Here is a 15,361-nt window from a genome sequence, read left to right as displayed (position 1 = left end):
TGCATTCAGGCAAAAGAGTTCAACTTTTGTCTCATCAGACCACAGAATATCTCATCAACCAAAAAAGAATTGAGATCAACCCTGCTAATCGAGTAATAAACAAGTAAGAGGAGATCTAATATCAGGTGTCATTTCACCTGCTTCCCAGTGTGATTCCTCAGACCAATAGGTGAGGTCTATCAGCCCTCTTTTTCAGCAAATAGGTCTATCCTCTATTGCTGGGAAGGCAATGGCATACCACCCAGCACCCAGCATAACCCTTGCTAAAAAAAAAACTGCTTAGGCAGCACTGAAGCTCTGCCACAGAGTATGGCACATCAGAATCAGAATATATCTACTATATTATAAAATATAGAATGCACTGTATTTCTATGTAAACTGCATTAAACTTTTTGGCATGTCTTGGACTCTTGTGAGTATCTTGCTCATTCAACTTTTTGTTGTTAATATTGTCAATGGTTATGCTAACTGCTAGCAAGGTGGACATTCAATATACTTAGCAATGACAGGTGTTTGGAGTGAAAAAGGGTCCCATCAAATTGTTATGTGCAAAGAGAAAAATAATTTAAAAAACAAAACACCTTACTGGATGTTTCAGTAAAAGTGGTTATCTTAGTCAAAACAACCGGATTTTCATGTTTTACAAACCTCATTGGTATAGTATTTTTTTTACATACCTGTTCAGTCAGTCAGTCAGTCAGTTACCTCCAAAAAGCTTAAACAGCCTCTGTCTTTCGTGTGATCAATTTCTCTTTTATGAATGTCATATCAAGAATAGTTTTGATATTTTAATAGAGCCTGTCTGTTATGCTCTGAATCACCATATAGAAATATAAAGCAAATGACGCACTAACCTCTGCCACCAGTACATCACAGTCCAGGCCACGGTTAAAGCCCTTGAGGTTTCCCTTGGCTCCCACCTGTAACGAAAAGCAAAATCCAAACCAATATGTACTGTAGGGTGTAAAAGTAACAGTTACATAGTTGTCAACATCACAACCATCCTGAAAATTGGAAGCAGTTTTCTGGTTACAAAGACAAGTAAAGCCAGTTGAGAGTCAATATGTTTTTCTCCCCTCAAAGAAAGTTTATTTGCTGACCATGAAGTGAAACTTGACACAAATATCCTTTCTATGTGCTTTCCAGCCAGTATCACACATTTTCCCAGCAAACCAATCATCAGCAAGGTCATGAAATCCATCATCACAGTTTACCTAAAATCATTCCATTTCTCCAACAGCCCCATCTCAGATCATAAAATGTTCTCTTCCACATGCCTTGACCACGTACTAAAAAAAGGAAAGTTCATGATGCCAATGTGACATTTCTGACTCCAAAGGTGAAGGATGATATGTTTTCACCCCTTTTTGTCTGTTTGTTTCTTTGTCTGTGTACAGGATATCTCAAAAAGTTGTGGACGGATCCAGATGAAATTTTGTGGACAGGTTCGATGTTTGACAAGGACAAACTGATTAGATTTTAGTGAAGATCCGGATCCGGATCTGATATAATTTTTAAATGATTCTTCACCATTGAGAGATCGGGCTAAACCAAGATATAGCAAGATATCTCAAAAAGTTGTGGACAGATTCAGACAAAACTTGGTGGGTAGGTTGGGTGTGTCGCAAGGACAAATTGATTCATTTTGGTGAAGATCCAAATTTGGATCTGGATACGAGAATTATTTAATCTTTAAAGTGATTCTTCACCATTGATAGGGCCAAACACGATAAAGTGCTGTATAGCATGATATATCAAAAATGTATTGGACCCGATGTGTTCTCGTGGATCAGGCATTACGTGGTGGAGGTATGTGCTCCACCAAGTGCCTTTCTAGTTTATTTATTTATTTCCGGGGGAAAACCGGAAAACCTTTATACTTGCCCTTGTACATGCTCAGCCGTTGGTGGATGCTCTGCAAAGACTCCGAGCTCCCAATTCACTCTGAAGTCCTAACTTATTGTACAATTTTGTTCTGGATATTTATAACCCTGACAAAACGTTTTTGAATGTCTGGAATATTAGAAAAAAAAAAAATTACCCCCGTGTGGGGGTGACGGTCATCTCTATAATGTTTTTTACTATCATAATTGATGAACCGTTGCCAGATATCTCCTAAAATGACAGACTCGATAGGTTTTGAAAATGGCGACTTTCACAACTTTTGTGACCTCGTGACCTTGACCCTGACCTCAAATCTGGGAAAAAATATGTCGTTGGATATCACTCATCGACCTCTAACAACATACCAAATTTCATCAAGATCGGAAGTAAAAAGTTTTCTTTGTACCGGGAGGTGTTTTTGACCATCTTCCAGGTTACGTGGCGGCCAAACGGGACGGAAATTCAAAAATCTGTCTGGTTAGATACAAGATAATATTTTTTACTATCATAATCAATAAACAGTTGCCGAATATCTTGTAGAATGGCAGGCGAGATAGGTTTTGAAATGGCGATTTTTATAACTTACGTGACCTCGTGACCTTGACCCTGACCTTGAATCCAGACAAAAGTTATATCGTTGTGCAACACTCATCGACCTCTACCCACATACTAAGATTCATCAAGATCGGAAAGAAAAATTGTTGACGGACGGACATTTGGTCCGGCTTTATTAGGTCATCTCGGTAGAGATGACCTAAAAATTCAAACTCCAATTTTTTGAGCACCCAAATCTTAAATATGGCCAATACATGGAACACTAACACAAGTGAGCTCTGTGAAAGGAGGATAACAAAAAAAAAAGGAAATAAATAATTGGGGTAAGGTGGTACAGTTGTAAGGACACTTCAGCTGTGTTTATAGAACAAAGGCGATCTTGGGGCACCGCCTCCCCCTCCAAAAGAAGTGTTCTGAGTTGCCTTTGTTTGGCAGGAGCAGCGAGCATTTATAGAACGCAGGAAAAAAAGTGACCCAAATGTCTTTCACTCAAATTGAGCAATTTGACCTCATTGTGACCTTATCTTCAGCACGTGCTTTTATTTTGATTTTGTGGGTAATTCATCTTCATATCGAACACAGAACACCATATTAATGAATCTTAAGTACAAAAAAAATTTGCTTTGGATTACCACAATTATTGTGTCTGGAAGGTGCCAGGCAATATCCAGTGAGTAATGAAAATCTTGCAAATGAAACGGCCAATGTGCAAAAAAACCCCAAAAAACTGTGGACCTTTCACCAGAATTTCCGGTGGTCCTGTCCTGTCTTTTTTGGCTCAAGAAAACTTTTATCAGCACAAAAATGCTGCTTATGAAAAGACAATGCCACCCATATCTTCAAAAGGAAAATAAAATAAGGGCAATACCCCTAGTTGCTCACTTGGTAGAATAATACTGAGGAGGAAGACAACGCAGGACAGTTCAGCAAAATGTACCAATTAACCAATGTTATGGCTCTGATTTTTTAAATGTCGGCAACAAACTTTTGTACATACAGGGTGATGAAAGTTGTGGTTAAGTTTCATCGAAATTGTATGTGTAGTTTCAGAGAAGAAGTTGCAAGAATTTATGGACAGATGGACGATGCACCACCCCGTAAGTTCCCTGGAACTACGTTCCAGGTGAGTTGACAAATCAGAAAATGAGAGCTAGCAGGCATACAATATAAAGGAAATAAGCAAGCTGTGAAAAAAGGATGGCGATGGTGATGAGATAAATGTGGAAAAATGAAGTGAGTGGCTGACAACGCAAACTGGTAGGTGCACGAGATAAAGATCACGTGGTGTTGGTTAGTATATTGGAACTAGACACTTACTAGGCAATGTTCTTTGCCATGGTTGAGCCAATGGCCTGTGCGTCCTGTGCGAATGATGCGCTGTAACTGGTTTGTCTTAACCCAAATAAGTTCGTCCACCCGCTCATAGCTGCACAAATACAAAAACACCTGGTCAGTGATACACAACATTTGAGGGGCATTCAAAAAGTTCAGGCAACAAGATACGAACAATGGGCCACAACAAACAGTCTATTTTTCAATGTTCCTTGAACTCAATGTACTTGTTACTCATTTTCAAGCTGACTGGTTTTGGTTTAACTCACCATCCAACTATAAACTGTCACCTTGGTGTTTCGCAGGCAGGGATAGCCATCAATACGTACACCATCTGTTAGATGGAACATCAAGCCTGGGAACCATAGGCCAGCATTGATTGTTGGTAGATTTTAAAGATCCTACGATCTCTTTCGCAAAGAGCAAGTGATTATCCCCTGCATCCTGGTCATATCCTAAATTCCTGCCCTAACTTAGAGGGTGAGCTTTCGTCAATAGCAGAACTACACTCAGAAATAATGCAACCAACTCCATTTGTTTTAGAAACTCTTAAAAGTGTCAGTACAGTAAAATAGATGTTTTCAGATTGCTGGCAAATCACCGGCAACCCAGGTGGGACCTCAGATGTCAAAACAAATAATAGTCACTGGGGATGAGGTCCAGGAGGGTGATCCAGCTAATTGAAGCCACAGTCATGAATAATGGTCTCAGCATCACTGGCCTTGTACACAGATGTGTTGTCATGAAGGAGCACACGTTTTATCGACATCTCACTGATTCTTGATGGCTTTCCAAAATTTTTGCAAGAGGCTGGCATAATACTCCCTTTTGATTGTTGTTTTGTGAGGTAGTTAATCAATTAGCAGAATTAACTTGGCATCCCATAAAATGGAGGGGATGATATTGCTGGCTGAGGATTGGGTGTGAAATTTCTTGGGTCTCAGTGATGACTTGTGATTCCATTGCATGGAATGCAATTTGGTTTCAGGATCTCAGTGATGAAGCCACGTTTTGTCACCAATTACGAGAAAAGTGATAAAGTCAGGTGGATCTGAAATTATGGTTGATAAGCTCACAACATGATGCCAGCCATTTCTTTCAACCATGAGTGCTGAAGTTTTGAGATACCTATCTTGCTGAGACCGTAGGAATGCCTTAGTGTTTATAGATAATGGTGAAAACACTCTTTTGAGAAAAGTTCGATGGAAATTTTGGCAATCTTAACGCAGCAATCCTCTATGATTAATGCTTCTACCTGGCTAACAGTTTGTGGGTTGGCCGTATCTGCCAACCATGCTGACATAGGTTCATCTTCATGGGACTCTAGTGTACACTTAAAGTCATTCATCCGTTTGACTATTGTGGAATATGAGGGCCTTTTCCATACAGAGCGACGATGCATTTGTGGATCAATATGGAGTTGGCACATTATTTGCAAAACAGATTTGTTGACACATCGATACTCAATTTTGGCAAGAGCCGCAATTGTACGATGTTGCAAACTTGTGGATGAATCTCTGAAACAACAATGTCAGGTAAATCAATCTCTTGGAACTTAACAAGCATAAACTTAAGTTCATAATGAGAAACAAACAACTCTCTTGGGGCCAACCAATAGTTGGATACTTTTGTGCATCCCTCAAATGTATAGAAATAGAGCCTTCAGAAAGTATTCACACCCCTCAACTTTTGTCACATTTTGTTGCGTTTCAGCCTGCACTTAAAATGGATGAAATTTAATTTTTTGTCACTGATCTACACAAAATACCCCATAATGTCAAAGTGAAAACGTGTTTTTAGAAATTTTTGCAAAAAGGCATGAGAAAGACTGAGATCATGAGGCAAAATATTCTGTTGTCTGATGAGACTGAAATGAACTCTGGCCCGAATTCAAAGCGCTACGTCTGGCAGAACTGAGCACAGCTAATCACCCATCTAACATCATTCCTACCCTGAAGCATGGTGGTGGCAGCATCATGCTAATGGGGATGCTTTTCAGCGGCAGGGACTGGGAGACTTGTAAGGGTAGAGGGAACAATGAATGTTGCCAAATACAGGCAAATCCTTCAGGAGAACCTGCTTCAGAGTGCAAAAGACCTCAGACTACAGCAAAGATTTACATTCCAACAGGACAATGACCACAAGCATACAGCCAAAGCAACACTGGAATGGCTTCAGAACAAGAACGTGAAAGTCCTTGAGTGGACCAGCCAAAGCCCAGACTTGAATCTCATTGAGAATCTCCCATCCAATTTGACAGAGCTTGAGAAAATTTGCAAGGAAGAATGGGAGAAACTCCCCAAATCCAGATGTACAAACCTGATACAGACATATCCAAGAAGACTCAAAGCTGTCGCTGCCAAAGACGCTTCTACAAAGCATTGACTCAGAGGGTTGAATATTTGACTCAAGACATTTCAGCTTTTCATTTTTAATTAATTTGCGATAATTTATGAAAACATGTTTGCACTTTGTCGTTGTGGTATATTTTGTATAGATCGGTGACAAAAAATTTTAATTTAATCCATTTTAAATTTAGGCTGTCATTTTATATTCATAATTTTGTATATTCAAAAGTTGAGAGGTGTGAATACTTTCTGAAGGCATTGCAATTCACATTTTTATAAAAGGCAAGGCAATGCAATTTTTTTGTGTTAAATGCATCTCACACCATATCTAAAACTGTTGCCTTACTTATTGCATTCACATTCAACTAGTTTCTCATTTCATTGCTTTCGACATCACATGCCTACGACCCTCAGGTGACACTCACCCCCACAGTTTGAGGCATTCTCTGCCAATCTCCATCGTCCTGGAATATGAAAGAAGCTACATGGATGAAATGCACAAAGCATAAACAATAGCCATGATGGTAATGTCAGTGGTTCCACAAAAGCTGAACATAACATTCACTGCGACATGAATAATATCTCAAGATTTTTGTGTATGTCATGGTCCAAATATGTTTAAATCTATTGAATACTGCAGTTATTATTTCAATGTGTTCTTGTCCACACAGGTCAATCAGTCCACCTGTATATTTGCAGAGCTCAAAATAAATGGCAGCTTCGGCGGCAGTCGGCGGCAGTCGGCGTTGGTGTTACCCCAACCTCTTGCCGTAGAGACACTCAAAATGTTTCAAACTCGCAGCAACAATTGCCTGTATGTCCCCACCCTACTGCTGCCACTGCCTGTCGGTCGGTAGTATGTCTGAAGCTCAGTCACGATCTCCAACCACCAACTCTGTTAGCCGTATACAGTGGATGCTCTCATCTCCGAATACCTGCATATCAGGAATTTCCATATCTGATCTTTAAAATTTCAAATATGCTGTGGCAAGCACGCGCAGAGTGGCAATTTTGGCTTTGATTGGCCTTTCATCTCCGATCTGCTTACTTGCTGGCTGAGTCACTCCACGTATCATCTGATATTCCATCCTTCCCTTGCCCTCATTCTTGGATTCTCTTTTTGAAGCAGTTGTTCGTGCTCTATAGAGATCATTCCATCTCATTACCTCAGCCACTGAAGGTGGACGGAGGTTGTTTTCACCCCTGTCTGTCTGTGAACAGGATATCTCAAAACATTGCAGACAGACTTGGACGAAACTTGGTGGAGATGTTGGATGTGTGACAAGGTCGAATCAATTTGATTTTGGTGAAGATCTAAATCCAGATCCAGATACAATAATTTACAAAATGATTCTTCATCATTGAGAGATTGGACCAAAAACGCAATACAGCTTGCATGATATTTCAAAGAGTTGTGGACAAGTTATGACAAAACTAGATGGATGAGTTTGTTAGGTGACAAGAACAAGCAGATTCGATTTTGGTTAAGGTCCGGATCCAGATCTGGCCCATTAGAGAGATACAAAATGTAAACTGTTCAGCCTGGCGGAGGTATGCACTCTACTGAGTGCCGTTCTAGTTGTTATTGAATTTTGTTTATGAGTAAATACCACTAGTCACATCACTGATGGGAATACCAAGAGGGGGGGAGGGGGGAGAGGGATAGAGAAAGAGAAGAAGAGGGGTTGAGGAGAAAAGAGAGGAGGGGGTTACAGAGGAGGGAGTGTGAGAGAGAGGAAGGGAGGGAGAGCGACGCCTCACCACATATCGCTATACACTCCGGGAGGAAAGGGGTGCGAGGAGGGGAGTGGGAGCATGAGAAAGAGAGAGGGAGGGGGGAGAGGGAGGTGTGACAGGAGAGCGCTGCACTTTATTGGGTATTAGGAGGGGGAGCGAGGAGGGGGGAGCGAGGAGGAGGAGCAAGGAGGGAGGGGGGAGGGGTGGATTAAAAGAGAGAGAAAGGTGGGGGGGGTTAGCAAAGAGAATGTTATGTTATGCTTTAAGAACGAACACACACGCATGCACGCACACCCCATTTTCGTCAAAGATGTGTTTCTGGAAAACATAGTGTAAATTGAAATAATGTAAATTGAACTCCAAAATCCCATTGACTTAATGCATTAAATGGGGAATGAATTCCTGACAGAAAAGAAAATTCAGTGGAAATTTTTCAGGGTAAATGAATTAAAATATTATTACAATTAAAAATAAAAAAAAATACCCCCGAGCGGGAGTGCCGGTCATCTCTGCCAGAGGTCGACAGAAGCAAAATCAAATTAGGGGCATCTATAATCGATTCCATGGCTCGTGGATCTGGTCGTAGAATGCAGATCGCCAGAACAGTCGGTCACTTCAAATAAATGATGAAGGAGAAACTTTTCTGAATAAGTGATCCTGACAACAGCAGGTGTGCTTTAATGCTAATTTATGTGATACCTGGGGTTCCATGACAATTTGAAATCAGTGATTCCGACAACACCAGGCGCGGTACTTGCCAAGTTACGTGATACGTGGTATCCACGTGGTCGGTAATATGGACGTGCTGCTGTATGATCATGATAGACCATGTTGTTCTCTCTCAAGCGATACCATTTACTGGCTGCTACTCTACTCTGTGGCCGAGATACGACTCTCCAAACATAGCGTCAGAAGGTCGTCAGAGGGAAGTTTGAAGGGCTATAAAATCGGAACGAGAGCAAATTTCAAAAAAAGGCTCGTGTTGTTCTAGATAATAGTCCATAGTATCTGAATCATGAATAACATTTCATCTCTCTTGATAAATGAGGGAGGAGATACGATTTGAAATCAATTATTTTCGCAACTTTGACAGCCTCGTGACCTTGAAAGTTATATCGTTGTGCATGTCTCATCGACCTCAATCCATTCCACTATTGGTTATTTGTCTCCACTCGGTTTGATTGTGGACGGACAGATGGACAGACTTTGAGACTGGCTTTATTAGGTCATCTCGACTGAGATGACCTAAAAATTAGACATCGGGGTCTAGTTGTTTTCTTTTTTTTCCTGTGCAGCACAAGGCTGCAAGTAACATCATTGACTGTGGGTGTGGCAGTGCTGCTGATGTAGTGCCCTTGGAGAGTAGAGCAAGAATTTGGAATTTTCCCAGGATGCCGGGGATGCCCCTACTCTTCATGAAGGACACCGTGAAGGGATATTTAATGTCCACCAATAATTCCGGCAGATGTGACGCTGAGTTTAATGTCCAGACCCTTAAAGACCAATACGTTTGTTCATGAACCCGTCTGACTACATTTCTATTAATTACGTACAATTTGAACATCACTTACACCCTGACCACACGTAATCTATTAATTATTACATACAATTGCAATGTACCTTCTTTTAAACCTTTCGACCCTTTAGACTGTTGAAAAACCCCTAAAACCTTTGAAGAACCTTTAAGACCAAGACCTTTAAGACCCTCAAATACTAAAGACCCTCAAGACCCCCAAACACTGAAGACCCTCAAGACTTCAAAGACACTTTAAGACTCTTAAAGACCCGTTAAGACCCCTTTAGACCTTGAAGATCCTTTAGACCCCTAAAACCATTTAACACCCCAAAGACCCTCAACACCCTTTAGACACCAAATACCCCAAAGCAACTTTAAGACCCCAAAGACCCTTAAGACTCCAAAGACCCTTTACACCCTTCAGATAGATTAGACAGCTTGGACCCTTGGCCATTTAGAGCTTCAGACCACTTGGACCTCTTTACATGCTTGAGAGATTTGATGCTTTCGACCCCTTAAACACCACTATTGGATCATACCCTTTAGACCATCTCGAACCTTTTAAAAACAAACACACACCACACAAACATTAATAATTTTCTTGCAAAACACAGACTATAATTTTTTCAGCAAGTTATGTGCAAACTCGACCCACCCAGAGGGTGGGTACTCTGCTATCTTATAAATAAAGAAGAAAGTTTGTTCGTTACTTGCGAAAATCGAAGATTTTTCAAGTATATTGGTTGGTCTTGTGCATCATTCTGCCTCTGTGTGTCTGTATATCAATGGCCTCCAGGTCACAATTTTAAACTGATCTTCACTAAACTTCACCACATGGTAGAATTCGTCATAAGCAAGAAGCCTAATGCTTTTGAGGTCAAAGGGTCAACATAGGCCAAAGGTCAATAAATATGTCAAATTTCTGAAATCCTCAATTTTCATTCCATTGACTAGAACCTTGAACAGGATTTATGTGTCTGGTCAATGAATTCAACCACCAATTATTTTTCCGGCCAAATTTGTTTTATGGATTTTGCAAGTATCGTGCTATGCAGGACCCAATATATATTTTATTGACCCATCCCAGAAGCTTGACATTTTTTCATGTAATAACTGTATGGTAGTAGTATTCAAATACATGTTTACTTTTCTTAATTAGTTATATATAATACAGTCATGATCCCTCAAAAATTGAAAATTTTCATTTTTCCCCGAAATTCAGGTGAGGATTGCAAATATATGACAAGGTATACCACTTCAAATTGTTCACCATTGGAAAGAGCATATTCAAGTTTACAAAAGTGTCAAATATCAAAGTGGTATATTTAAAATATATATATTTTCTGTTTTTTAAAAAAAAAACTTTTGTTTACACAGTCGTGAATACATGAAGTGTGTGCATGGTGTGGGCACCATGGTAATCATGAATGATTCATTCTATGATTCAAATTAATAATACAAAAATATATCAAATACTTCAATAACAATGTAATAAAACATTTCACATAAATGATTTGAATAGGTCCTTGATCTGCTTTTCCAAGTCAGGTGCGAGCTTGTACTGCCTCCCAGTTGACGTTAGGGGAGCATTAATAACTTTCATCACATGGACCAAAGGAACCCAACAAATGTCCTCCATTGAATGTAACTATATACACTACTGACATCAGCAGATCAGCCACTATTCTTGAGTTCTATTTTTAGCCCCAGCCAGATGAGTTAAGTTCTTGCTATTTACAAATGAGAAACAAAGAATTACAAATTCAAATTTCAAAGTATTGTGTTCACGGTATCCTAATAGCAGATGATATGTATGTACATTGTATATACATGTACTACACATAAAAGGACTGTTCATTAAAAGCACACACAACGCGCACAGCACTGGCAGAACATCATTTATTCAAATATTTTAAAAATATTGATAGAAACATTATACCACTTTGATATTTGACACTTTTGTAAACTTGAATATGCTCTTCCCAATGGTGAACAATTTGAAGTGGTATACCTTGTCATATATTTGCAATCCTCACCTGAATTTCAGGGAAAAATGAAAATTTTCAATTTTTGAGGGATCATGACTGTATTATATATGACTGATTAAGAAAAGTAAACATGTATTTGAATACTACTACCATACAGTTATTACCTGAAAAAAATTCAAGCTTCTGGGATAGGTCAATAAAAATATATGGGGTCTCAAAGTTGGGTCTTCATACAAAACCAACATTTTTTTTTCTGGATTTCAACTGATCAGGTCATAAAAATTAAGAGAGGTATACTCTGTTTTATGTTTGTTTCTTACAGAGCAGTTATAGAAGAATAATCTCTGAAAATTTCAAGGTTCTAGCGTTAATATTTAAAAAGTTGTGGGAGTTTAAAAGTAGCCATTCATTTTGTGATGCTCGCAACGACCATAAAAATAGGGCCACAACCACATTTTCAACCCTCAATATCTTGGAGTTGACCGTATCTATGGACCTAAAATTTTACGCAGCTTCATTTTGATACCTGGGAACTATTTTATGAAAGTTTAAAGTAAATCTGAGGGGATCAACTGGGAGGCCTCTGGTGATACGAGGTGGAATGATTCACCAGGTCAAAAAAAATTAATTGTTTCTAAAATATGGGTTACAAAAAGCACTGCATTGTACTTACGGTATTAAAAAAATATCTTGCAAAACAAATCATATAATATTTTATGCACTCAGATAGCAAATAAACCATTTCCTGTCAACTTATAAAAAGACTTGTGTTGCTCTAGTTCTAGTAGAACAGTTCAACCAAAACTAGTGAGCATGCTTCTTGAAAGAGCAAGTAATAATTTTACTGAAAACTATAACTTTACAACTACAGTATAAGAAAGTTAGAGGCTTCGTGAACAAACAGGCTAAAACCCAAACGTTGTGCACTACATTACTGCAAAAGACAATTACCCCACACACGAAGTGAAAAGCGAGGTGAAGCAATTGTTTCACTTTGTCTGTCTGTCTACAGACATCAGTCTATGATCGAGGAAGAACTTGATTTTAATTGATTGATTGATTTTATATTTTGCACACTGCTGAATGAGAACATGAACCGGAACATGAACCTGCAGTTTAGCAGTCGTTTGGCTCTGAACTTGGCAACTTTTACGGAATGTTGTCCCGAGCGTGCATGCACACAGAGGGGCAAGGTCATGTTTGTTAGTCTGTCTGCCTGTCTGGCAGTCAAACAGAATTGAAAATCATTGCAAACAAGAAACTTACTGTTTTTAGAGATGTCATAAAGGACACAAAGAGGCACAAATAATGAATGTAACATGTTAAATAAGATGGTGTGAAAGAGGGTGCATCGATAGCGGGAAACTTCCGACAAAAGTCCGTTTAGTTTTCTTTCTCCAACTTTCAAAATCTTTATTTTATTTCAATTGAATTATATTGTTGTGGTTGACCAAATTCGCAAACCACCATTCAGGTCCCTTAGGTGAGATATCTCGGTAAGTATATGTGTAGTTAGGCCCAAACCCGTTGTCTAGAGGGAATAAATGTCATTCATGAGGGCTGCGACTCTTCAGGATAGCCGTTTTTCTTTTACTATCTTTATTTTGGACCAGCCGCCATTATTACCACCACCAACCACGTCTCAACAGCCATCACACAACAACCACCAACCACAACGCGGCCATCACAACAACCACCAACCACAACGCCGCTTCACCACAACCGCCACGACCTTTACCGTCACAACTCGCCACCATCGCATCACCGTCATCTCGCGCCACTCGTGGGCACCGATGCTGGACTCGTGCGGGACGCGCACCGAGCAGCGTGTTGAAAAGCATCGCGGACTTTCTGAAGAAAAACGGATCAAAAACGACTCACGCCCACTTTTGTTCCGTCCAATCGGTGAGCGAGGGGCGATTTGGCCCCGCCTCCAGGGCGTTGGAGGGCGGTCGCTATATGCAAATTCATGGATCAAAAAGCATTGACGCCCACTTTTCCTCGGGCCAATGGGGAGCGAGGTGAAAGGTCGGAGGCAGAGGGTCAAAGATGAAAGAGCGAAGCCACGGGGCTTATAAAAACGACTGCGTTCGTCAGTCGAGTCAGTTGAGTTGGAAGCGGAGGAAGAGTTGAGTTGAAGTGGCAGTTCGCAGTTGGGAGTTCGCGGAGTCGGAGTGAAGAGGACGGAGCTGTGGAGAGGCGGCGGCGGCGAAGGCGGTTGAGGGGGTGCTCGCGTCGGATTCAGGGAACTGCGGAGGGAAAGGCCGGCGGCGCGACCGAGGTCGTGGTGGAGACGCTCGTCGCGGGACCCAAGAGTTTGTGAAATCCTCCTTTCCCCGAGCATCAGCAACCCCCTCCTGTTTCCCCCCACGCTGAGATAGTGCGACAAAAGGGGGCCCCCTTCCCACCCCCTACCAGACACTGTCCGCGAGGCCCGCGGAGTTGAGGCACCACCGCCACTTCGCGTCTCATCATCAGACGGGTAGGCCCGACACGGTCTCGGCCCCAGGCCCGCCTACCCCCTCATCCTGGAGGGTGGTTCTCTTTTCTTTTGCTTTGGGAATATGTGTTGTCGGCGCCGTCTGTGAAGTAAAATTGTATAAGTGTTGCCGAGTGCCCGGTAGTCGGATAGATCTGCATTGTGGCATTTGCTTTTTGTCTTCTTCTTTTACATGTGCTTTTGGTGGAATTGTATATGTGTGCTTTCCGTTCATCGCGAAATAAATGTGCTTATTGTTGAACTGTTTTCCCGCTTCGCTTCGTCATTTCTTTCATTGAATCCCCATCTTGCTTCACGTAAAGGGTTGGTCGTGGGCTAAGAAGCCCGATAATTAATCGAACCGTGGAGGCCGACGAATAACACCGCTCGGTTATCCCGATAGTACGGAACGGGTCGCTTAAGTGGCCCGTGTCCGAAGTCGACCTGCGGCGAGGTGCGATCGCCCGGTCTACCCTCCGTGTGGGTACTTAGGTAGGTCGAATTTGGCGAGCAACCCTATCCCACGCGGGGGCCGATTGGCTCGATCGCGGTGAGACCGAAAGGTCCACCCGTGACTGGTTCCCGGCGTTAGTCCGAGAGGGTCACGACTGGATTGTCCGTCCGGTGGGCGACGTGCCGCGATTCGAGTTACGTGGCCGTCAGCACGCCGGCGGGCGCGAATCCGCAACACTGGTGTCAGGTCGTGCGATACAAATTCATCGCCCTCCTCGCGGCACTGGTATCGGAGAACGGGAAAACGGGCTCTCCTGTCTCCAATTAAATTCACGGGAATCGGTCCAGGGATGAGAGGAGCGACCCCCGATTCCCTCCAAATTACGAGCGAGCCAAATTAACCCTTTAAGAGAAGCAAGATGGCGTCTCAAGGCGAGCGGGAGCCGGGGGTATTAGAAATGGATGTAGAATGTGTAGGATCCATGGCTCAGGATGAAATCCCCGTGCAGGAAATGTTGGTTGTACAGGAAAACGAACTCGCCCAACTGAACCCAGAGCCCGAAATGGGTGCGGCAGCGGCCGCGGTGTACGACACCTCCCCTCCCCCTCTCCACCAAAACCCTTCCCCAACCCCTGCCGAAACGGCTCACCCAAGCGCACCCGACATGGCCCAGCTAATCACCATGCTGGCGGCAATGACAGCGAGGATGGATGCGAATACACAAAAGCTGGATGCGAATACACAAAAGCTGGATGCGAATACACAAAAGATGGATGCGAATACACAAAATATGGATGCGAATACACAACAAATAAACGAAAAGATGGATACAAATACAAATGAAATGAAAAACAAAATGAAAGGCATGAACAAGCAAATGAAGGAAGAAATGAAAGAGCTGCGGGGTGAGACGCAGAACATGGGAATGAGCCTAAAAGGAAGCTTGGAAGAACTAAAAAACGAAATGAAAAAGGAAGTCGACACGATACGAGCGGAGGTGACCGGGTTAAAAGAGAAAGTAAAAGGAGTGGGAGTCGCAATGGAAGAAAGTAAACAAGAGAGGGTAAA

General features: G+C 41.7%; 1 protein-coding gene across 7 annotated transcripts in view; it reads right to left on the bottom strand.

The window, feature by feature from the left end:
• Nucleotides 1–15,361, bottom strand: part of METTL3 (methyltransferase 3, N6-adenosine-methyltransferase complex catalytic subunit) — a 74,461-nt gene that overhangs the window by 24,907 nt on the left and 34,193 nt on the right. For all 7 annotated transcript variants that reach the window (XM_085894772.1, XM_085894771.1, XM_085894774.1 and 4 more), the window contains 3 exons: nt 6,545–6,583; nt 3,757–3,865; nt 855–920 (listed from right to left, as the gene is read on the bottom strand). In XM_085894772.1, coding sequence (XP_085750898.1) covers nt 855–920; nt 3,757–3,865; nt 6,545–6,583 — 214 coding nt within the window. The remainder of the gene's footprint in view (nt 1–854; nt 921–3,756; nt 3,866–6,544; nt 6,584–15,361) is intronic.

The sequence above is a fragment of the Eptatretus burgeri genome, chromosome 9 (genome assembly GCF_056783735.1).
Source record: "Eptatretus burgeri isolate ZD-2024b chromosome 9, Ebu_testis_v1, whole genome shotgun sequence".
Taxonomy (NCBI): domain Eukaryota; kingdom Metazoa; phylum Chordata; class Myxini; order Myxiniformes; family Myxinidae; genus Eptatretus; species Eptatretus burgeri.
The sequence above is the reverse complement of the archived record's forward strand: the minus strand, read 5'-3'. Positions and strand labels throughout refer to the sequence as shown.